General features: G+C 40.6%; 1 protein-coding gene across 2 annotated transcripts in view; it reads left to right on the top strand.

Moving 5' to 3' along the window:
* Window positions 1–23,586, top strand: part of atp10b (ATPase phospholipid transporting 10B) — a 45,559-nt gene that overhangs the window by 1,113 nt on the left and 20,860 nt on the right. For both annotated transcript variants that reach the window (XM_066667058.1, XM_066667057.1), the window contains exons 2-9: window positions 168–605; window positions 14,136–14,340; window positions 16,203–16,288; window positions 18,128–18,231; window positions 19,366–19,497; window positions 20,035–20,162; window positions 20,839–21,091; window positions 22,141–22,346. In XM_066667058.1, the coding sequence (XP_066523155.1) occupies window positions 211–605; window positions 14,136–14,340; window positions 16,203–16,288; window positions 18,128–18,231; window positions 19,366–19,497; window positions 20,035–20,162; window positions 20,839–21,091; window positions 22,141–22,346 (1,509 nt within the window). In that variant the 5' untranslated portion in view covers window positions 168–210. The remainder of the gene's footprint in view (window positions 1–167; window positions 606–14,135; window positions 14,341–16,202; window positions 16,289–18,127; window positions 18,232–19,365; window positions 19,498–20,034; window positions 20,163–20,838; window positions 21,092–22,140; window positions 22,347–23,586) is intronic.

Genomic DNA, 23,586 nt, shown 5'->3' with positions numbered 1-23,586 from the left:
AGCCTATCTGACTTCAGTTTAACTTGGGCTACTCTACTCATCTGTATTTATTACTTAAGTATTTTGAGCTGCTACTTTTGTTTTTTGAGCTGCTACTTTTGTATTTTAACTCAGAGATCTTTACAGTTATTTATTTTACTCTGGTAACAATACTTTTATGGATGCAGGTCACTCTACCCACCTGTGGATGTAAGAGACCCCTGAGACATCATGACCTGGACGAGCTGGTGCTGTGAGAGCAGAAGGAAGGATTCAGATGATTCAGAGAGGACCATCGTGTCCAATCTTCCTTATGAGGGTCTGAAGGCCAAGAACCAGCCCAATCGGCATTATGCTGGGAATGCCATCAAGACAACCAAGTACACCTTCTGGTCCTTTATTCCCAAGAACCTTATTGAACAGTTCCACCGTTGGGCGAATATTTACTTTGTGGGCCTGGCTGTCCTCAACTTTGTCCCACAAGTTAATGCTTTCCAGCCCCAAGTGGCCCTCATCCCTATATGTGTTATCCTGGCTTTGACTGCTATTAAGGATGCCTGGGAGGACTTCCGGCGCTACCAGAGTGACCGGCAGCTCAACAGTAGGCTCTGCCTCAAATACAGCAGGTAAACAAACTGACTGCCCTCCCCTGGGCTCCTGTGCACAGCTACATTCCTAAAGCATTGGTCAAAGTATGACTGCTTGTACATTTATGGTGTTTAGTAGATACTCTTATATAAAGTGACTTACAGTTATGTTGCAGTGGTATGTGAATGAAATATTAGGAGTCTTGCCCAAGGGCCCTTTCTGCTGTAGTGTTGCGTTGCTGCTCAGGTTGGGTATTGAACCCCAGTCTGCTATGTGGAAGAGAGTGCTGTTAACTATTACACTGCGCAATTATACTATACAACCGTTCCAGGGAAATCATTAACTGGCATAGAGCCATGATAAGGAGGTTCTTTAACCTTTATAAAGGCTCTACACATTACACAGTTCATTCCTAGCAATGTCCACTCATGAGAGCCTCTTTCTTTATCAAATATTTATAATAAAAACGATATATATTACAGTAACCTGCAAAAATACAGTTTCTGTTCCCAACCACTTTAATTGGCTTGAAAAGTTGCTTAATTCACAGCGTTGTTAGCTTTTTTTTTGCTTCTTCCAAATTTTGCTGTTGCTGCTGAGAATTTATCAGCCATAAATATGAGGGACGGGGATTACACTATGATTAAAATGCAGAAGTCCGTTTTCATGCACTTGAATTGGATGCATTTAAAACACTTGTAAATTGCACATCACTGATCAGAGATCATCATTTCCTCAAAATAGCAATGAAATGAACATCACTTCTTTTTGCAGAAGATATTAGAGTTATGATATGATTTATGATATGGTTTAAGTACAAACAGAACTTTCACCTTTGAGAGACAAAAACAAGCTCCACTCTCATTTCAGATCTTTCAAATCCATAGACATATTGGCTGTTATTTCACTGTGAGAAGACACCTGAACACTATGGGTCTGAAAAGACATGGATATAGAAATAATAAAAAGAAGACCATTTTAACTTGAAATTAAAGGAAAAGCTGAGTCTGAGTTTGGCACAGCACATTATGCTCCTTTGAAAAAAATGATCATGTGTCTTTTCAGAGCACACTATATGTGTTTTGACAAGGAAAACAGATGGGATTACATAACACCAAAATTTTAAATGGTTGGCTACATTTGACAGAGCGGTCTCTGGTCTTTACTGCAGTGCACGTATGATGTGCTTCTTTAAAAATGAGGGGCATTATTTCAATCAGTGGTGAATGATGAAACGGCTGAGGCAGTGCAACTGAACAGCACTTGTCAGGGAAAATAGACAGCGATGACTGGAAAGATCACTCACTTTACCAGTTTTGTTGAAGATGGACAGCTTTTACTTGTATCAAACATTAACAACAAAGGATGCAACAGTCAAAGAATGCGAGCCTAAAAGTGTTTTCATATGTAATGAAGCAAAGATCAGAATTTTCCAAGCTGTGGTGCTTTGTTTATAGATGTGAAAGCTGGACAACACAAACAATTCTGATGCTTCTGAACTCTGGTGTTTCTGAAGACTTTGGAGATTGCAGGGAAATCAAACAACTGGAGCTTTGACCAAATCTGGCCTCAAGTCTCATTAGAAGCCCAGATAAACAGAGGCTTTATTGTATTAACATATTATGGGAAGAAGCAATTTATTGGACAGTGAGGCTAGGAATATTTGAAGTTAAAAAAAGGACAAGGAATACAACAAATGGATTGATGCAATCAAAAGTGAGCAAGTGTTAAAATACATAGTGAAATCACGCTACAGATTTGGGTGAATGTATCGTTGGGAGGCTTGCCCAAGGAACCTTACTGGTTAGTCTGCCATGTGAGGTTCTGCAGTGCGATCTACTACAATACTATACCATCAAAGACCCAAACAGAAGATAAATATTCTAGAGGAACACTACCCACAAGGTCAGCAGGCGCTGGAAAGGCTTGATGAGGCTTAATAATAGATAATGAAGAGTTATAAAAACACCCAAACACTGAATGTGGGAAGCTATCTGGAGCACAGCTGATTATCCCTTTGCGCCAGCTCTTGGTTTTATGTAAGAGAGGTTCATCAGCAGGAACTGTTGCATGCTTTCTACACCGATTTCAATTGCCTTCTTCTCTGAAGGTGTATGATGCTGACAAATGTACGCGGGCTTTTAATAACCTAGATGTGTAGCGCATCTGGTGCTTGTGAATATCTCTGGCTGTTTCTCTTTCACCCTCTCCTCCTTCTCTTGGCCTGGCATGTGTGTGTGAGAGAGAGAGAGAGAGAGAGAGAGAGAGTGCACTTCACTTCGTCTGTGTGTTTCAAAACCCCATGGGAATTTTTGACCTAGAAATAAAATTTGTGTGGGAGATTTTTTCTCTCTCTCTCTCTCTTTTGAAGAGCAGCACAACAATGTCTTGCATCCGACGCATTGTGTGCATTTCAGTTAAAAGACCCTCATCACAGTGTTGCATCAGAAGCAAGACAGAGAGAGAACGTCATTTAGATCTACTTTAGAGCGACTGAACAGAAGAACTGGTGAAAAAAAAACAGAAAAGGCTGTAATTCCCCACACTCCAGAGATGGAGAGGGAGAGGAAAAAGAGGGGGAGGGAAGAAGGGAGAAAAGCAGAGAGAGAGGGGATAGAATGAGTGAGAGAATAAAAGAGATATGTAGAGAGAGAGAGAGAGAGAGACGAGAGAGGGAGGGAGGAATAGAGGGAAAGAGATAAAGTGGGAGAAGATTATCACAGGTGTATCCTGAGACATTATTCTTATTTGTAAAAGTCACACCAAACCTATCACTTATCACCATGGTTACTAGGTGCCGCTCTTGTATTTTGAGCCTGGGCTCCATTTGGAGGCTTCCAGAGTGTGTCTATAAGCAGGACCCAAGTGGGCCGCATCTCAGCCACACACACACACACACACATAAATAAACTAATACACACCCACACACACATTCACACACCGGCCTGGGTCAGCACACACTGACGTCCTGCTCTGACATGGCTGCGTTGTCCCAAGGGTATTTTCAAAAAGCTCCTTATTTGTCAGGAGAGATACTGTTTCAAGCCTTTCTTTGCTATGTCTTGTCTGAGGAGTGCGCTCAGGACCCAGAAATATTTCTCCCATTTTTCTAGACAAGCAGCTGACATTCACCTTTATAAAATTAATCTTTAGAAGAGACCATGGTTCACGTTTTAATGCATAAATAGCTCTTCTCTGTGCAATTAGCAACATTAGCTGCAGGTTTGTGACCTTAGCCAAGTCAGGCTAATGCTATTCCATACTGAGGACAGTTTAACTTGCTGTTAGCTGTAATGTTTTCTTTCGGGTGTCTGAGGCAGTGCAGTGTACTATCAAGACTATCTAAGATAATTCAAGTGGTAGAGCTTATCAGCTCTTAAGCTAAATTAGCTTGTCTGCATTAGCTTGTGTCTAGTGTCCCAAAGGAAAATGTTATTGCCCATAGGTTGCCCTTTAGTGGCACAGATTTAAACACAATTGTTATTCTCCTGAAATTCCTTAGAAGAAAAATATTGAGACAAAAAGGAGACATGAAACACAAGAGAGATCAAGGAGAGATAAATAAGAGAGTAGGGGTTAGTTGATCTGGCAAACTGAGCCCTGTTCAAGAGACATGTGAGATTACATTTTAACAGCATGTTTTGTTTTTCCATCTGATATTCAACCCGGTCTCACACCTACTCGTGATATAGTCACATATGTAGGAGACTGCAATTTGTGACATAGTCGCATATTTTCAACATTTTATGCAACAATATCACAATCATAAGTGTATGGGTAATTACCATAGAAACACTATACGACTGTAACACGAGAACTCTTCCTCATTACAGGCGTCATCACTCATATAACACAGAAAAAGGCATAATGTGAATTACATATCATAGGTTGTTATTCCAACAAAGGCATAAAGTATTTTATTATAATATTTCTCTTAAGCAATGTTTATTATTGGTGTCCTACATTAGCTTTAACTCTAACGAGAACATTTCTTTCACTTAACATTATTTTGACTAATTTTCAAAAGGTTAATACTGAAAAGGACATTTCTCTAGCCATGGTTTGCTTCGATATTTTAGCAAATAATTAATTAGTAACATTATATTTTCCGTAAATAAAAACAAGACAGTGAGCTTCACCATCTGAATGTTAAATGTACAGTATTTTAATGTGCTTGGATCATGTTCACTGTTTGCTGCTCATCTCCTCAGCATGAGGGTAGATGTGTGACCTGAGGCGAGATCTATTGTTGTGTTCAACTTAGCTCTGAGGTTCAAAGTTTGAGCTTATAAACATGTCAGATCTGACCCCATTTTGCACACCTCCACCTATCATGGAGGGAAAATTCCCAGCTACCTCTGAGGCCTCCCTGATACTGTCTTTGACTCAGAAATACAGCAGTGATTTGTAAGTTTTCTTAAAATTGCATAACACAAGGCCCTGTCTGATTAATTTGATGATTTTCTGTAAGCGTTTATCCAGTTCAGGGTCGTGGTGGGTCTGGAGCCTGCCCGGAATCACTGGGCACAAGGCTAGAACACACCCTGGAGGGGGCACCAGTCCTTCAGAGGGCGACACACACTCACACCTATGTACAATTTGTAGTCACCAATCCACATACCAACGTGTGTTTTTGGACCGTGGGAGGAAACCCACACGGACCTGAGGAGAACACACCAAACTCGGAGCGGGACTTGAACCCACATCCTCCAAGTCCCTAGAGCTGTGTGACTGTGACACTACCTGCTGCTCCACTGTACCGCCCTTGTCTGAAATACAACTAATCAGTAATACATCACAAAGACAGAGTTAATCACTTTACCCATGATCAAGTCAATGAAATCTAAAAGTATAAGTGGCTTTAAAGGTGGTTTATATATTATATTTTTAATAAGATATGGAATCACAAACTCTGATATTGAGTGGAAGACCATTCCACCGTTTATTAGCTTCCCCTACTTCACTTATTTTAGTTCATGGAACAACCAGAAAGTCTTCTTCAGAGGATCTCAACAGCCATTCATTTTTATGTAGAGTTAAAATAAAAATAAATGTATTTTAACAATATATTTTAGTGCGTCACTGTGAAAAGCCTTATACGCATGCACCAGTGCTTTAGAATCAGTCCTAAATTTCACTGGCAATGAGGGATGAGAGTCTAGCACTGGCAGAGTGTTTTTTTGTTCTTCTAGTTTTTGTTAAATACAAGCAAAATACTTCTGATCACAGATAAATGCTGGGGAAAAAACAGGACTAATCAAGTGCCTAGAAAACACTGAAAACTGAAACAAAAAATCACAGTTAATGCCCAGGTTTCTAGGAAAATGAGTATATTTTGATGAAAGTGAATCAGAGGTACCTTAAAATGGTGTCAAGGCCAACGATACAAGATGTGTGTAAACTTTTAACTTAAGGAAATTACAAGACTCCCAGTCCTTAATAGCTACAATGCACTAGATTTGCAAGTCATAATGACAATAAGTACTGTTGGCTGTAGTCTAGAGTTTGAACAACTCTTTAATGTAGCAGAGTTGTCAGAACTGCTTTTGTGAACCTGTTATTTATTTATCATACACTGTCTCAGGGTTTCAGATGTCATTTTTAGTGAAAGTGTGAAAAAAAAATGCCTCTCTCAGGAATATTCAGTTCTCAGCCGTGTCAGGTGCAGCCTCCTTTTACCTAGAAGTCACATGTGATGATACAGTGAGCAGTCAGTTGCACAAATCTTCCATTTAGCCTTCAGTAATGAGGAAAAAAAGCTGGCTGTGGGTTTGGAAGGAATGTGTCATGGCTAATACTTATCAGGTGGAAAATATAATGGCTGGAACTGTGTGTTTTATCCCCAGTCAGATTTCACCAGGGTTGTACCTGACTATAATTTGGATTCAGTTTGTTTATATTAGGTCCATTTTTCACTTATGTAGTTGAACTGCATTCTCACATCAGTCAGGTTATGAGCTATTTAGTTGCAAATACCCTGACCTGGGCTTTAAGAGTAAATGTACCACAATAAGTGTACAGCATGAGGTTAAAGTGACTGTGGCTTCGAGCATCATCTTCAGCATGTTTTTCCTCCCCTCAGACTGCCTTTGTTTGTGCACTGTGCTTTGTTTCTATGTATGAAACCACCGAATCATTATCAAATCCAGTGACATTGGATAGCAGCCAGCGGTAATGGTATTCACTCCACTTGCTTCTGATGTGAGCCCTCAGTGAGAAAACATTAACAGTAGTATTTCTTCACTAATCTGATAGTCAGATGGTTATTTGCTCTACGTATGTTTCCATTGCTTGCATCTCAGCATATTGTATCTCAGCATTTGTATCTATATCTGTTTCAACAGAAGGCACACGTCGTTAACCTACAACATACAATAGCATGAATTCTGAGCGGGAAGAAGAGAAAGCGTAGTTCATATAACTCACAACATTTCACACATATTGACAATTTATTACAAACATCTCTCTTGCAGCTCCCCACCATGTTAGTCATCCTTTAGCCATGACTGCTCAAAGTATGACTCACAGGAGAAAGTTAAGCCATGAGAGTGTCCATGATGTGGCCTGGAAAAAAGAGAGAATTGTGTAGTGAGAATAGTGAAAGATTTAGTGGATTGTGTAAAGGGTAACACCACTACCCTCCAATTATTTGACTGGGGTTTGACTCCCAGCACAGGTAGGATGCATTAACCCTGACCTCTGTAAAAAGGGTGTTACCTGTCCTTGGAACTACAAACATTGCAATTTGGCACCCCAAGACATGAACTATAGTGATCAGTCTGTAATAGTACATCTATAGTGCAATAACAAAGTGGCCCATATCTGTGTCACTACTGACAAATATACCATCGATGTGCAGTGTGGTTTTGCCCTTCATTTGAACCTTCATTTGGTGTGAAATGTTCATAAAAAAGGGGCCAACAGAAATCCAATCAAACTGATTTGGACTAACATCCCTTACACTGACTTTCATTAGAATTAAAGAACTTCTTTACTTTTCTTTACCTGTAAAGCTGCCAATTTGGAGATACATGTCTGTTTAGATGTCAAACAATACAGCTTTTTCCCCTCGTGAATTCAGTCTCCTCCATTTGATTTTTGAAGCTCTGTCATGCTGATGATGCATGTTGCTATTTCAGGGTGTGTTCCTCACTGTAGAGCAGCACCCATCCCAGTGAGTTTGAGAAAATATGTCACTCGTCAGTCCGTAATGTTCAGAGCCTCTGATGCTGTGTGGAATGCAGTGGGTTCAGCGGACTAAAACAACACAATGAAAGGTATTGCTTCTGAAGGCATGTCCCGTAACTGATAGTGGTTGAATAGTTAATTCCTATACTGTACAACATTGGGTTTTCAGATTAAACTGCTTAAAATGCTGATATATCATCCAGCCATTAATCTTAATTAAGAACTGCCATAAATTATTCAGTATGAGACTAATGTGTGTGTTATTAAGAGCGAGGAATGAATATTGGTCCTTAGGGTTTAAAAGTGATTACCACTGATTTTGCTGAATTTCTGCATAATTCAGTTGTTGAGAAATAAACAAAGCCATTCTTAGTGGTTTAAGGTGTCATGCAGCAAATAAGCAATCAACACAGTGCCTGATCATTTACACTTCCAGTTTGCAGTGGTTCAAATTGGTTTCTGACATCATAAACCAACAAAGAACCAATCCAATAATTTTCTGGGTGGAGCTTTTGAGCTGCAGGTGAACACAGAGGGGTAAGTGTAGACAGAGGCAGGAACAAGTTTTATTTCCATAGATACATGTGTGCTGAAGGTGAAGCTACATAAGCCACTTTTAAGCCATTATGAGGTATTTTTTTTCCTTGGAAACAATTTCTAATGCCATTTTGATGAACAGTGATGGGTTTTAGGGGTTTAAACAATGACCAGAAGGGGACTATAAAACTGATGAAAACAACTTCTCTGGCACTGCACTTAACAACATTTAGTGTAATAACTCTCTGAGAGGGAGTGGTGATTTAATGCTTTATTTATTTATTTATTTGCATTGTTTACATAGTTTTGCTATAATTATAAGAGAAAATTATTTTCATTTAAATCCCTCCCTGCACTCAAAATGACTATTTAAATAGTGACATATTCTTCTATAGATTTTATAATAAAATAGTTTCCACAGTGTGGAGCATCGAAAATTCCTCTCAGAGATTAAACCAATCACGGTTCACTATTTTAAAATATATAAATGACAGATTTATTGGGCGCATGGGTTATCTTAAATAAATAAATAATTTTGTTATTTTAATTTACAACATATTTATATTCCTAACCTACACAGCAAACTGTGACCCTGTACTGGTGCCAGAGTGTCATTTCTGTACCATTTAAGATGGACAGGAAAATTTGAGGCTTATTGTAACTGCTGTCTTAATACCAAGAATAATAATAATAGCAAAAATACCAATAAAAAGGTAGCGCATGTTTCAGCTGAGATTAGCCTAAAGATTTTAATCTAACATGAACCTTTAGTTATAAGAATAGTTATAACCTTAGTTATAAGAATTTTCCATTCAACCTTAAATGCTATAAAATGAGCATGTAGCCTGCGGTGCGGCTAAATCGATGATAATGTAGTCCTTTTGGAATTTCCCTTCCATATTAAATGGCACAGTCGTAACACGTTGCACCATTTAAGGTGGAATGGGCCCTCGTAAAATGTACGAACTATGGATAAATATGTAGGAAAATACGTCAACGTGCATAAGTTAGCTTAGCACTGCAGTAAAGTGGGCTTGCGGCTAGCGATTCAGGCTGTAACTCCGTACTGTGGTCAGGTACATCCCTAAACACTGGTGCATTTTGCTAAGTTCCTGATTTGTCAATTCAGATTATGTCATCATTCACGCCGTAATCCATCAATATCACACACCAGCGTTTCATTTTCTAAAGCTTATAACTTTAAAAGTAGAGTGTTCATATGAATGAATCCAGGTTCAAAACAAACGGGCTGATTTGTGAAAAATTTTGTTTGTGGCTTGTATACTGCGAGAATGGAACGTGAAACAAAGTGTGAAACAAGTGTGATTTTTACTTTGGCAGGTGATGTTCATGACAAATGACATCAAAAATCCACGAAACGTTGTTTAAATACGCAGTGCTCTATTTGTGAAAACATCACAAACGCTCTCGGTGTATTTTAATGAGTTTTACACTTCTCCTCATGATCTCATGTGTCATAACACAGTACTTCAACATTTAGTGCAAAATTGAGCATTAAATCATATAACTTTCATAACTGGCCATGAGCTGAGATTAAAGCTGACATAAAAAGTATTTTCCTGAAATATTTCACAAAGGTCTGCCAGCACTTTATTTATAATTGTGGCACTAATAAGTATGATTTGAAGTGTTTGACTATGAAATTTACACTAACAAAAGAGTTTGTTTTAGGCGTTATTAGATTTGTGAAACACAATTGGGTGTGTTTAAATGATTTATACTGTTGTATTCACATTTTTATCTTTATAATAACTGGTTTTGGGGCAAATGCAGTGCACTAATTCATATCTGGCCATGTTTTGAGTTAAAAGCAAAGACAAACTCATTTTCCTGATTTGTGAAATATTTCACAAACATATTTTGGTCTGTTTAGCCTTTATTATTATTTGTGGCATTTAAACATGATTATTTGGAGTGTTTGACTGTGACTATTTACACTAACAATGGGATTGAATATTCACTTGTTTTTAGGCATATTTCACAACCAAAAATATGACAGCGTTAATGAATAATGCATCATTTAAAGAAGAGGGATCAATTAATTTGAAAATTTTTTTTTTTTTTTTTTTTTTTAGCAATTTTCCAGTCTGTTAAACTAAAACTTACAGTTTAGTTTTCATCAGATGGGATTTTAAGCATGATTTTGCAAGTATTTATCAAGGGTCATCTATACTGTGGTATGGTAATCCAGCCTTACACGTTCTATTTTAAAATGATGTAATCTGGTCTAATTTAATTGTTAAAACATTTTTAAATATGTTTGTAACCTATTATAATGGTGTAGTCTGTGATATGTTATAAACTGTGGCTATGACAACCTTGGTCACTGGTTGAAGAACACATAAACATCGAAGAGCATGTGGGCGTCTCTTGCACAGAGCCTATGCAGATGTGCGCAGCTGTGCCAGGCCACACAGCCAGAGAGGTGCTGTATCACGCTCAAACCCAGACAGGGAATAGAACCGCAGGTGATGCCCAAATATTATTATTTTTCACACTTACGCACATCCAGTGACAGTCGGGTGCCAGAAATAGACGACTTGCTTATCACAAACTACAAGCACTCATCTTCCTTTGGAGTACTTCTTATCCCAGGCATGATCACAAACACACACACACACACACACATGCATAGATACACACACCAAAACGCTGTTGAAAGTGTTTCAAAACATCTGAACTGGTGGCAACTGAACTGTCACTAAATTTAAGATGTCAAGATTCTGTCTCCTTTTTTTCCAGCAGCTGTTTGCAGGCTGTGTGTAAATGTGTTGAAGCAGTGTTTTCTGTAGGACTTTAGAGATTTGCTTGATAGTGTCATAAAGGTATTTGAAAGGTATTTTTTTAATCCACAAATATTCAGAAAAAACATATCCCTTTAATCCACTTCAGATCTGCTTCATATATTCAGCCCATGGTGTTGTTAAATACTCACATTGTGCCTATACAGCTGTATTCTGGTGCAAATCCCCATTGCACATGCAGCAGGTAAAGGCGGGAGCTTTAATTAAATTGGAATTAATTACCACTCTTCAGAGGACTGGGCAGTTTTCTTTGTGGTCAGCTGTATTTTTTAATGACTGTTATGTTTGGCACTTTAGAAAAACAAGCTTACCGTTGTCATGAAATCACAAATGAAAAGGTAGCTTTAGCAACACCTGGTGAACTGCACTTGAACTGGACTAAGTGGGTGTTAGAGGGGTCTGCAGGCCATTAACACCAGGGGGTCCGAGAAGCAGGGGAGTGGGCCAGGGGACTGAACATGAAACCTGCACTTTAAAATCCAATAGATATGAAATGAGAAGGAGGATATGAGGACATATGTAGTAATCAGGTGTATATGATACAAAGGGGTCAGCCCTACTCACTGACACTGCTGAAATGTAAGCTACTTGCAGAGTACCCCCCCAGGTTTACCCCCCACCCCACCCCCACTTTGCTGCAGAGGTCAGGTACTGGTGTTGGATGATTAGTTCAGGTTTGGAAACTCCAATCCAGCTCCTCCCAAAGATAATGAATGGATCTGCATCACCCCCGAGAATGCAGTTCCACTTCTTCACAAGCCATATGCCCTGGCATTAGGCATGGTGACGTTAATTCATGTGCAACAGCTTCAGCACATCCATTTGATTTCAGGGCTTAGCTGTGAAGATTATTTAAGCAAGTGGTGTCTAAACACTGGCATATGTAGTGGATATTAAATATGAGAACAGCAGCATGCCCAGGCTTTTATTCACTGAAATAAATAAGCAGGTGTATTCTTTGCAATAACTACTGCAAACCCATATTATTCAGTTATATAAACTGTTTCTCTGCTGAAGGCTTATAAAATGATATTTCCAGAAAATCCCGGCACCCAGCAGTGTTCAGTGTAAGTGCACCAGGTCTACTGTTCCAAAACGTGTTTTCTTCCAACAAAGCAACTTTCTCTCAAATTCACACAATGTAACCCAATTGGAAAAGTGCCACCTGAGCAGAAATGTCCAAAATTCTCCTCTCAGTTGGAGGCTAACATTCTTTTGTCTGCCGTTTCATCACTTGGCATAACAGTTTAAATTGTGTGCTCCAAATTTTGCTTCTTAGAACAAACAGAAGTAAAAAAAAAAATACAGGACAACTCCCACTCCATAAAATATGAGCCCTTTCAAGCTTGCAAAGCTAATGTGCATTGAAATAGGTCGGATTTGTAAAGATAACCTACATGAAACTGACAGACATGAATACGATTGTATCAGATCAGGCTGAAATTCACATTTTAAAACACTTAACCCTGTGTGCATACCTGTGCTTACACAGCATGAGGATTAGTTTGTAGGAAAGCACATTGTCCAAACACAACAGCTGTTCTAAATGTGACGTGGCTTTTGTGTACCCTGCTCTTGTTTTTAGAGGCGTGGCCCGCTGAGGCATGTTGTAGACATCCTGCTAAAAATGTCCCCTGTCCAGTCGTGCACGTACGGCCGCATGCCTGATCAAACTGCCATTACAGAGGATTCCTCTTCTTCTGACTGATCACCTACCGAAGCTCAGCATACCATTACCCTTCATTTCAAAGTCTATTCTCTGAAACGGCAACTTGGAACCACCAAACCCAGTATTAGTCCAGTTTATGTGTCTGATATATATTTATTCTTGTGACTGAGAGACATACATTGTGAGATTTGGCGCTATATGAGAAACCCTGCTTTTGCTTCTTATTATATATTGACCGTGCCATAAATATGTCCCAGAAGATATGATTTTATCATTGAAGATTATGTCCAGTAATATCACATGATACCATCCATCCATCCATTATCTGTAAGCGCTTATCCAATGCAGGGTCCAGAGCCTACCTGGAATCATTGGGCGCAAGGCGGGAATACACCCTGGAGGGGGCGCCAGTCCTTCACAGGGCAACACACACTCACACATTCACTCACACACTCACACCTACGAACACTCTTAAGTCGCCAATCCACCTACCAAAGTGTGTTTTTGGACTGTGGGTGGAAACTGGAGCATCACATGATACCATTGACTGTAATCGTTATGACATACGTCCAATAGTTTGTTGTCCTGGTTAGTGACATACGCTTTCATGACATCAAACTTTATGACACTATGGTAAGGTTACACTGTTACATCACGAAACAAGATCAGTCATAACAACTCATGACAGCATACAACATCTGTTGTGATATTTATGGCAAGATTATGTAATGTAATATGGCATGGCCCATATAAAGTGTTATTTACTGTTCATTTGTCTATAAAATATGTAAATGATTTGACGAAGCAGCAACTTGGTGATGCTTTGGCCGTAATTTGTGTCCACGGTTCTTCTCAAGACTGTTGTTGGCGGCACATATTGAGACTCCTTTGCCCTGACAGTGGTTTAAACACCTGAAAGGGTTTGATTGTTTGTGAGTGCTGACATTAGGAGATTAAATGAATAGACTTTGGCTTTAAATGGATTTCAGATTCATATGGAAATCAACAACAATGTTTTAAAATCCTTTAATCAAATGTTTGACAGCAAGCGTTTATGATCAGTTCCAAAGATATTATGAAACAAGATGCATCAACATTACATGCATGCGTAAACAACTTGAGATAATTGGTGAATTAGTTAATAGTGCGTTAAATGTTTTGCCCCTCATTAGATCAGAAAATGGAATCAGATTAAAAGATAAATGTGTTTAAAAGGATCTTACACATGGTTTTCTACAACTCAGTATTCAGGCCTCTTTTACAGAATGAACCATGTTTTTAATGGTGTGGGGCTTTGGTTTAATAGCTGTGTGTGTGTGTGTGTGTGTGTGTGTGTGCCTGTGTTGCAGGAGTGAGCGGAGCTTCGTGGAGAGAAGTTGGAAGGATGTGAGAGTGGGGGATTTTGTGCGAGTACTCTCCAATGAGACCATTCCCGCAGACATCCTGCTCCTCCACACCTCCGATCCTAATGGAGTGTGCCACATGGAGACGGCCAATCTGGACGGCGAGACTAACCTCAAGCAGAAGAGAGTAGTGTCCGGCTTCTGTGGCATGGTGAGGACGCTGCTGGACCACTCACAGCTCACAAAGCTGTTTATTTACTGACACAAATGGGTTTTTCTTTCACACACACATGACACACAGGCTTAAAATAAAAAGAAACCCCACAGACAATGCGATACTTGGTCCAGATCTGATCCTGTGCCTGGAAAATCAGTCATGAGACCAGTTTTAATGCCATATATCCATCCATCCACCCACTCACCCAACCCCTCGTCCATCTGTCCCCTTTTCTGTCTATCCATCCTTCCATTAAAAGAACAAAAAATAGACCAAAAAACTGATATACAGTGTTTGTCCTGTCAGCATCGGTGTTTAAATAACTCTTTCATATTATATTGCTATTAAATGTGATCACAGAAGTGTAGATTTAATCAGGATTGGTGTAGGTCAGGTATACAACTATAAATTAAAGAACTGTGCTCTGATTTCACTTCATTCAGTTGTTTATGTTGTTTCCCACATACTGTACTTTATTTTGGCCATAGGTGTGTTTATAAGTACGTGTACTAATCTGTATAATGCATATTCATTTGCTTGGTGTAATTTAAAATTATATAATATTTGGCATGTTTAATATATACATATAATCAATATTTCCCAGCACTGGCTCTGTTTAGAGGATTCAGGATGGATTACCCACAGGGGCAGTGGAGTTCATCTTGTCTGGTTCAGTTTTGAACAGAGATCACTGTGAGATATCAGTATCACACAACCGAACTGCCCGAGGACACATCAGACTTCAATGACTGTTCCCAGTAGTTTACATACTGCGCATACACTCAGATTCAGTCACACAGGGCAATGCACTTTTAAGGCCAGTGACCTGTGAACATTCAGGTTTTACAGGTTTGTCGACATTATATTTTTGAAACCAGACTTTTCTCCTTTATCTGGTTTATTTGTCTTATATCAAGCCCAATACACACACACACACACACACACACACACACACACACACACACACTAACACACTATCCTGTTTCTTACACGCTCTTTCTATAACAATGCTTTCATTCTTGTTTCATTGTGCAAATGATCACGTGTTCAAAAGTCTTTTACAAAGTTTTTAGACTGATTTAAAAAATTACCACCATGCCTAAAAATATATTAGTGCCGATAATATGCAGTAATTCTGTTAAATAATCTCTGAAATTGGAGAAGTGTATGTTTAAACATCTATTTCAATGAGTAGTATTCTGTTTTTCTTTGAAAATATGAATTGTCTTGGCTCTCCTCAAGGAAGTCCAGTAGACGTTTGGTTCAGCTGTGCTTTTTTAAACTATTTTTGTACAGCATAGTGACATTTGGCGGCACGGTGGTGCAGCAGGTAGTGTCGCAGTCACACAGCTCTAGGGACCTGGAGGTTGTGGGTTCGATTCCCGCTCCGGGTGACTGTCTGTGAGGAGTGTGGTGTGTTCTCCCTGTGTCCGCGTGGGTTTCCTCCGGGTGCTCCGGTTTCCTCCCACAGTCCAAAAACACACGTTGGCAGGTGGATTGGTGACTTAAAAGTGTCAGAGTGTGTGTTGCCCTGTGAAGGACTGGCGCCCCCTCCAGGGTGTGTTTCTGCTTGCGCCCAATGATTCCAGGTAGGCTCTGGACCCACCGCGCCCCTGAACTGGATAAGGGTTACAGATAATGAATGAATGAATAGTGACTTTTGAAATATGTATATATCATAAGACCATTTGTTCTGAATTTGGATCAAAAAAGGCAACATCGTGGCGTGAGTATCCAGGTATTGGTATTGGTAAAACACTGGATGATACCTAGACCGTATATGATCTACAGATAAGTGCATGAACTTGTATATGAAAGCATGTGTGAAAGCAAATGTGTTGGTGTGTGTTTTTCAGGGTTCTCAGTTCGAGCCCCTGAACTTCGTCGGCACTCTGGTTTGCGAGAAGCCCAATGACAACCTCAATCATTTCAATGGCTTTTTGTGAGTATCCGAGAAACCCTCAACAGTCAATTTCATGCACGATTGACCACATCCAGCCTCTGCTGCCTTTCTCTCTCTCTCTCTTTTTTGTCTCATCCATACCAATGGCCAGCGTCCATACCGACAAATGTCCTCTCAGTGTGTTTTGCTGGTGCCCGCTCCGTCTAACAAGGGAAAAGTGGTAGCAGCGGTCAATTTACTGTCACACGAGCCACGGAGGTACGTCCGGGGACGTCCGCGGTGTGAAGTAGGCCAGGAAAACGGATTTAGCTTCATTGTGCAAGCTGGTGCAGCTGTAGTAAGTGGGTTATCATGCAGCTGAGAGAGCGTGACGCTGAGCTTTGTTTTATACAGGCCTGTTCCACTCTCCTCACACACTGGAACACAGTACGCTGCAATAACGTAATTAGTCTGCACATTAAGATCAGTTCAGCAGGCCCTGAGAAGTGCATTTGTCTCTGATACACTGTTATATGAGACATGAACAATAATTAACCCCCATAACTCTGAGGTCCCATATGGGCCATATTTCAGGTACTCACCATCATCAGCTACATAACATGGCCATTACATTTATAGCAGTTACTGAATAATTTATAGCTGTGACTGGATAATAAGCAGGCTAAACTGTAACAGCAGTATAAGGATAATACTGAAGGTAATGTTGAGGATTTAAAGGATTTCAATTAAAAAAATGAACACTTCTTATAATATTCAGAAGGATGTTTCCTCACAATTTGCTAGCAATTTTTTGCAAATTTTTAGTTTATGAAGCCCAAGTGTCAGTAAATGGTTAAAAAACAGAGTCTCAGTCCAAAATCCTCATGGGAGAGAAACAGTATGGAGTTGTTTAGATGGATAAAGGGCGTGGAAAAGCATGAAAAAATGAGGATATTGCTCTGTTCCTGCTCCATAGGTGGGTATTGACATGTTTGTGCTGTTCCAGGTCACTTAAGGTGTAACTGACGCCAAAGCCAGTTTCTGGAGTTTCTGTGGTAATTCAAACAGTGAATAAAAGCTTATAGACAAGTTAAACTTCAGCCACCTATAAACAACAGTTGTTTTTTTACCTTAAAAGACACAGAGCTTCTGAATGTAAACAAACACAATGACAGCAGTTCCCCAGAATTGCTTTTAAACTGCTTAAACACTATATGATAACATTCAACATATAGTATATATCAGTATATAAAGCCATGGGTGGCACGGTGGTGCAGCAGGTAGTGTTGCTGACACACAGCTCCAGGGACCTGGAGGTTGTGGGTTTATGTCCCGCTCCGGGTGACTGTCTGTGAGGAGTGTGGTGTGTTCTCCCTGTGTCCGCGTGGGTTTCCTCCGGGTGGAGGAAAACACACATTAGTAGGTGGATTGGCGACTCAAAAGTGTCCGTAGGTGTGAATATGTGAGTGTGTGTCACACTGTGAAGGACTGGCGCCCCCTCCAGGGTGTGTTCCTGCCATGTGCCCAGTGATTCTGGGTACGCTCTGGACCCACCGCGACCCTGAACTGGATAATGGGTTACAGACAAAGAATTTGATGAAATCAGATGACACATGAGCATCCATCTATCTATCTATCTATCTATCTATCTATCTATCTATCTATCTATCTATCTATCTATCTCCATCCATCTATCTCCATCCATCTATGGATAGCCCCAGTACATTTCTTGTTTTCTATGGGGATTACGAGTGCACTCATTAGAAAAGATGTCTACAGATGTTTGGACATATACAGTACAAGCTCATTCAGGCCTCCTTTAGCTCATCGTTCTTCTTTATTTTCAACTATATATTCATAAGCACCATATACTGTATTACTGTGTGTTTGCTTTTGCAGGGAAATTGACAAGAAGAAGACAGGTTTTGGCATTGAGAGCCTTCTGCTGCGTGGTTGCACTGTCAGAAATACAGCTGATGCCTCAGGAATAGTAGTGTATGCAGGTACAGTGCTGTTTCCAGCTCCTGCGTCATGCTTGCTTTTTTAAGGGATAGTTTGGAGGGAAAAAAAAATACTCCTCCTCAGTTTTCCTATTTCTCTTAATGTAGACAGCCAGCCAAATCCTAACTTTTGCTCTGAGGCTAATATAATGAACAAGCCATAAAAACGTAAACCTGTACAAGGTGTTTTGCAGACTACAAAGCGTTTCAAACACTCTAAACAAAGCTTGGGCTCCTTACTTTGTGTGACATATAAAATGATCAGGGTATATAACAGTACAAGCAGTATAAAGGTATCCTTAAAGTTACAACAGTTGCCCAGTTGTGAACCTTAATCTTAGAGGAACACTAGGTAAAATTTGGTATTATTGCTCCTGGGCTCCCCCTACAGTTGCTAGAGTCTAATTCACTTCTACAGCACTGTACTGAAATCAAGCTGGATGGTTTCGTACCAAAAGTTACATAGTGCAGTTTTTGCAGTGCTAAGCCCAGAGCAGCACCAACAGAGGCTCTGTTCTTCCTATTACAGATCAGTGAAGTAAAGGTAAAAACACAGCCTCGTGTTCATTTTGTTGTTTTTTGGGGCGATTTTTTTAAGAATCCAAAATATAGCAAGTAAAAATCCCATCATTAACTTCCAATCAAACTTAAGAACATTCCTCCCGTGATTTTAATGTCTGACAAGACATGATTTACTGTTTTTTTTCTAGCAGGGACCCTCTTGTAGCTCAATTATTGTTTTACTTCTGTCCATTTTGTAGATTTCTGTCATTTGTTAATAATGAACTAATAATGAACTAATAATAATGAACTAAGCTGTGCATTCAGCTTGTGTTAGTTGGTAACTACATTAGCCTCCTAACTCCAGTGCAAACTGAATCAAGTCATGGCTGATCGACTGACTATATTTTGGGGGAATAAGCAGTGATTATAATATATTATTCCTTATGCAAATGTAGCAAAAGCTCATTAAACTCAATTACGTGTGTCCCGTATTTTTATGTGCACTAATTGTGATTAAACTCTTATTGTATATCCATTATTAAACACAAATGTCCTGTACATGGTAAACACTAAGTTTTAGATGTGCTTGTTTTGTTGATGATGATGATGATGATGATGTGTTGTTTATTGCAGGCCACGAGACTAAGTCCATGTTGAACAACAACAAGCCTCGATATAAGCGCAGTAAACTAGAAAAGCAGATGAACACTGAAGTCCTTTTCTGTGTGCTGCTGCTCTTCTGCATGTGTCTCATCGGAGCTGTGGGTAAGTATGGAGGAGGAGGAGGAGGAGGTTCTCTCTCTTCCCAGCACACTAACACACTCAGCAGAGTGGAAGGAAAACATAAAGAACACATGACAGAACGCAGGTTACAAAACGCAGCTGTCGATAAGCTTTGGAAGCTAAAAGCCGTGTTTTTATTCCGGCCCGAGTTTCACCGAATGAAAGATGATGGCAGAAGCCGATAAAGATACAAAGTGCTTTTATGACCTTCTGTGGAAAACTCGTTCTGTGAGGTCTAAACCAGGAAAGGGCCAGACAGACTGTCAGAATAACTACACACACAGCCGTTTTGAATTAAGAAGGCAAAAGATTAATCTCTCTCTCTCTTTGTCTTTTTTTCTCCTCTCTCTTATACTCTCTCATTTCTCTTCTCCTCTCATTTCTCATACTCTCCCAAACTCCTCTCTTTTTCTCTGTCTTTCTTTGTTTCGTTATCTGCTTCTCATTGCCATTCACCTCTCTCTCTCTCTCTCTCTCTCTCTCTCTCTCTCTCTCTCTCTCTCTCTCTCGTTCACTCAGGTCATGTTGTTTGGTTGGAGACTATGTCCAGTATCCCAATCTACTTTATCCCAAACAGTGATGGGACATATACCTCCTCCGTCCTTTCAGGTGTCTACATGTTCCTGACAATGATCATCCTACTGCAGGTACACGGAAGGTTCTCTGTCACACACACACACACACACACACACACACACACACACATAAGAGTGTAATTACAAAACAAAGAATTTGATTCAAATCAGCAAATAATTTATAGAGTAAAGTAAAATTGTCTTTTTTTTGTTGCTTTGCTGTACATTAATTTACATAACATAATTAAAACTTAACATTAATTTAAAAGTAATTAATTTTAAATATAAATTAAAGATTAGGTGAGATTAATTGCACCTTCAGGTGTGTTAACATAATTTTCCTAAATTATTTATACAGTTAATTTCACAATGAAATTCATTCACATTGGGCTTGCATTCCATATTATACCCGTATGTATTTCTGTATTTTATAGTTTATAAATTCATAGTTGCCTGGCGCCCAGTGATTCCAGTTAGGCTCCGGATCCACCGCGACCCTGAAATGGACAAGCGATTAAAGACAATGAAAGAATAATTTCATAGTTTACAATCTCCTCCTCTTCTACAAGCACACGTGATATAAATGTAGTGTAAATAATCTGGAAGATCAACAAGGATTATGGTTTAGATATGATCCAGTAACATGTAATAAGAGTCCTCCAAGGCATGTATTGTGGTAATAGTACGATTAGAATAAGCCTAGAGTTTGGCCGTTTCTGCTGTGTTCTTACAACATCCCTCTGTCCAGGTGATGATCCCTATTTCGCTCTACCTTTCTATCGAGCTGGTGAAGATGGGGCAGGTGTTCTTCATCACACAGGACTTGGATCTTTATGATGAGGAGAAGGACACTCGAGTGCAATGTCGTGCTCTCAATATCACAGAAGACTTGGGCCAGATCCAGTATGTCTTCTCAGACAAGACTGGGACCCTGACGGAGAACAAGATGGTGTTTCGCCGCTGCACTATAATGGGCACTGAGTATCCCCACGAGGAGAATGGTGAGTTTATGGCAGGACGGCCAACTCCAGTTTAGTGGGAAATCATGGGAATATATTGCTTTCTCTTTAACGCTGTCCTGGAACCTTTGTTTAAAGGTGCATTTGGTGGAGGTACAGTTTGCCAGAGAGAAAAGCTGCAAACAGACTTATTCACCATAGATATCTCAATCATCTAGACAGCCTTTTTCTAGGTATCAGTACTGACATTTGTGAAGTGATGCATTTATACAATGTTCATTTTGTATTCCTCTCTTTGTAGGCATCAGTTTTGACTTCTGTATCTAGAGATATCAGTGTGAGTGGAGGATAAAGCCCCTTTTAGGTTAGGCATAATAATTTATGTGTTTAGTTATTGGAATGATTTAATTTAGTTAAATATTTTCAGCTGATTATTAGTTGGGTGGCGCGGTGGCGCAGCAGGTAGTGTCGCAGTCACACAGCTCCAGGGGCCTGGAGGTTGTGGATTTGATTCCCGCTCCGGGTGACTGTCTGTGAGGAGTTGGTGTGTTCTCCCCGTGTCCTCGTGGGTTTCCTCCGGGTGACTGTCTGTGAGGAGTGTGGTGTGTTCTCCCCGTGTCCTCGTAGGTTTCCTCCGGGTGCTCCGGTTTGACATCGTGTGGGTGTCCTCCCACAGTCCAAAAACACGTTCCATTTCAGTGCGTCTCTGCATGCCAGTTTTCCAACTTTTCCCAATGAGTTTACATAATTTGCAGATTAGTTACATCAACTGTGCTAGATCAGGGAAAACAACAAAATATGCGAGGCGGGATTGCCTCTGCTGTAACTCACCTGATTGAACTCGTCAGCTAATTATCAGGCCCTTCATGTGCTGAATTTCATGCTGGAGCCGAAAAAAATCATACTGCACTGGAGCAGAAAGGGAACGCTGAGAGGTTCTGTGCCATCCTCTACAGCTGCAGCCTGGCACAGATGTATCTTGTTTGTAGCGTTTTCCCAAATGTTCTCACCTAGCTTTCAGTTGGAGAAGTAGCGCAGCTCTACAACATAATCACCTGCTCCGGCTGATAACGCTCTCCTCGTCTCCTCAGCCGTGCGGCTGGCCTTCCTGGCAGGGGAGATGGACGCGGATGAAGAGGTCATTTACCAGCAGAGAAGACGGCCGCCTCTCTTCTCTCTGGACGAGGCCCAGGACGGTCCAGCAGGCGCCAGCACGCACTCGCCCAGCCACAGCAGTCTCCACAGGTCAAAGGTGGCAGCAGGAGCCTCTGGCAGCCTGGCCTTCAGCAGCCCACTGGTGAGAAACACAGCAGAGTCTTACATATTCAGACAAAATAGTACGGACTCATTTCTCGGGTTTGTTTTTCCTGCATAATATTCGCTTTTGGTAAACATGAGTGAGTGAATGAGTAAGATGAGTGAATGAATGTGTAAATGAATGAACATGTGAGTGAATGAGTTACCGTCTTGTTCTATGTGGTGCTACCTTTAGGAGTGCTATTATATTTGGCCTGTGGTTGGTGTTTATTGTGTTTAGATCCGATTTGGGCAGAATGTGGTAAGACTACAGTCAGATTTGGATTGAAAGCTTGGTGCTATGGATCATTTCATTTCATATCTGTAAACAGTTGCAAAGATATGCTGACCCTGACCTTAGTTCTGTGCTTCAATGATCAGGGCCACCACACAGCAGGTATGATTTGACCGGTGGATCATTCTCAGTATTCTGGTGTGTTAGGGTGTATTGCCCTGGTATGAATGGATCACACACAGCAATGTCTACTCCCTGTTCATTCTATTAAACACACCTACTTTGTTGGTCCTTGGAGGTGAGTTTGTGACGGTCGTCCTGTAGTCCTTCAGTGGACGTTGTTGGCTGAAAATTGGTCGCATACAACATTTGCGGAGCAACAGATGGCCTACAGTCTGTAACTGTAGAACTACAAAGTGCTATCGTGTGGTCAGTGGGTTTCCTCCGGGTGACTGTCTGTGAGGAGTGTGGTGTGTTCTCCCTGTGTCTGTGTGGGTTTCCTTCGGGTGACTGTCTGTGAGGAGTGTGGTGTGTTCTCCCTGTGTTTGTGTGGGTTTCCTTCGGGTGACTGTAAGTGAGGAGTGTGGTGTGTTCTCCCTGTGTCTGCGTGGGTTTCCTCCGGGTGACTGTCTGTGAGGAGTTGGTGTGTTCTCCCTGTGTCTGCGTGGGTTTCCTCCAGGTGACTGTCTGTGAGGAGTTGGTGTGTTCTCCCTGTGTCTGTGTGGGTTTCCTCCAGGTGACTGTCTGTGAGGAGTTGGTGTGTTCTCCCAGTGTCCGCGTGGGTTTTCTCCGGGTGCTCCGGTTTCCTCCCACAGTCCAAAAACACATGTTGGTAGGTGGATGGGTGACTCTAAAGTGTGCGTAGGTGTGAGTGTTTGAGTGAATGTATGAGTGTGTGTCGGTCTGTGAAGGACTGTTGCCCCCTCCAGGGTGTGTTCCTGCCTTGCGCCAAATGATTCCCGGTAGGCTCCAGACCCATCACTACCCTGAACTGGATAACTGCTTA

Source organism: Hoplias malabaricus, chromosome 4, assembly GCF_029633855.1.
Source record: "Hoplias malabaricus isolate fHopMal1 chromosome 4, fHopMal1.hap1, whole genome shotgun sequence".
Lineage (NCBI taxonomy): Eukaryota > Metazoa > Chordata > Actinopteri > Characiformes > Erythrinidae > Hoplias > Hoplias malabaricus.
Note: the sequence above shows the minus strand (reverse complement) of the source record. Positions and strands in the feature narration are given on the sequence as shown.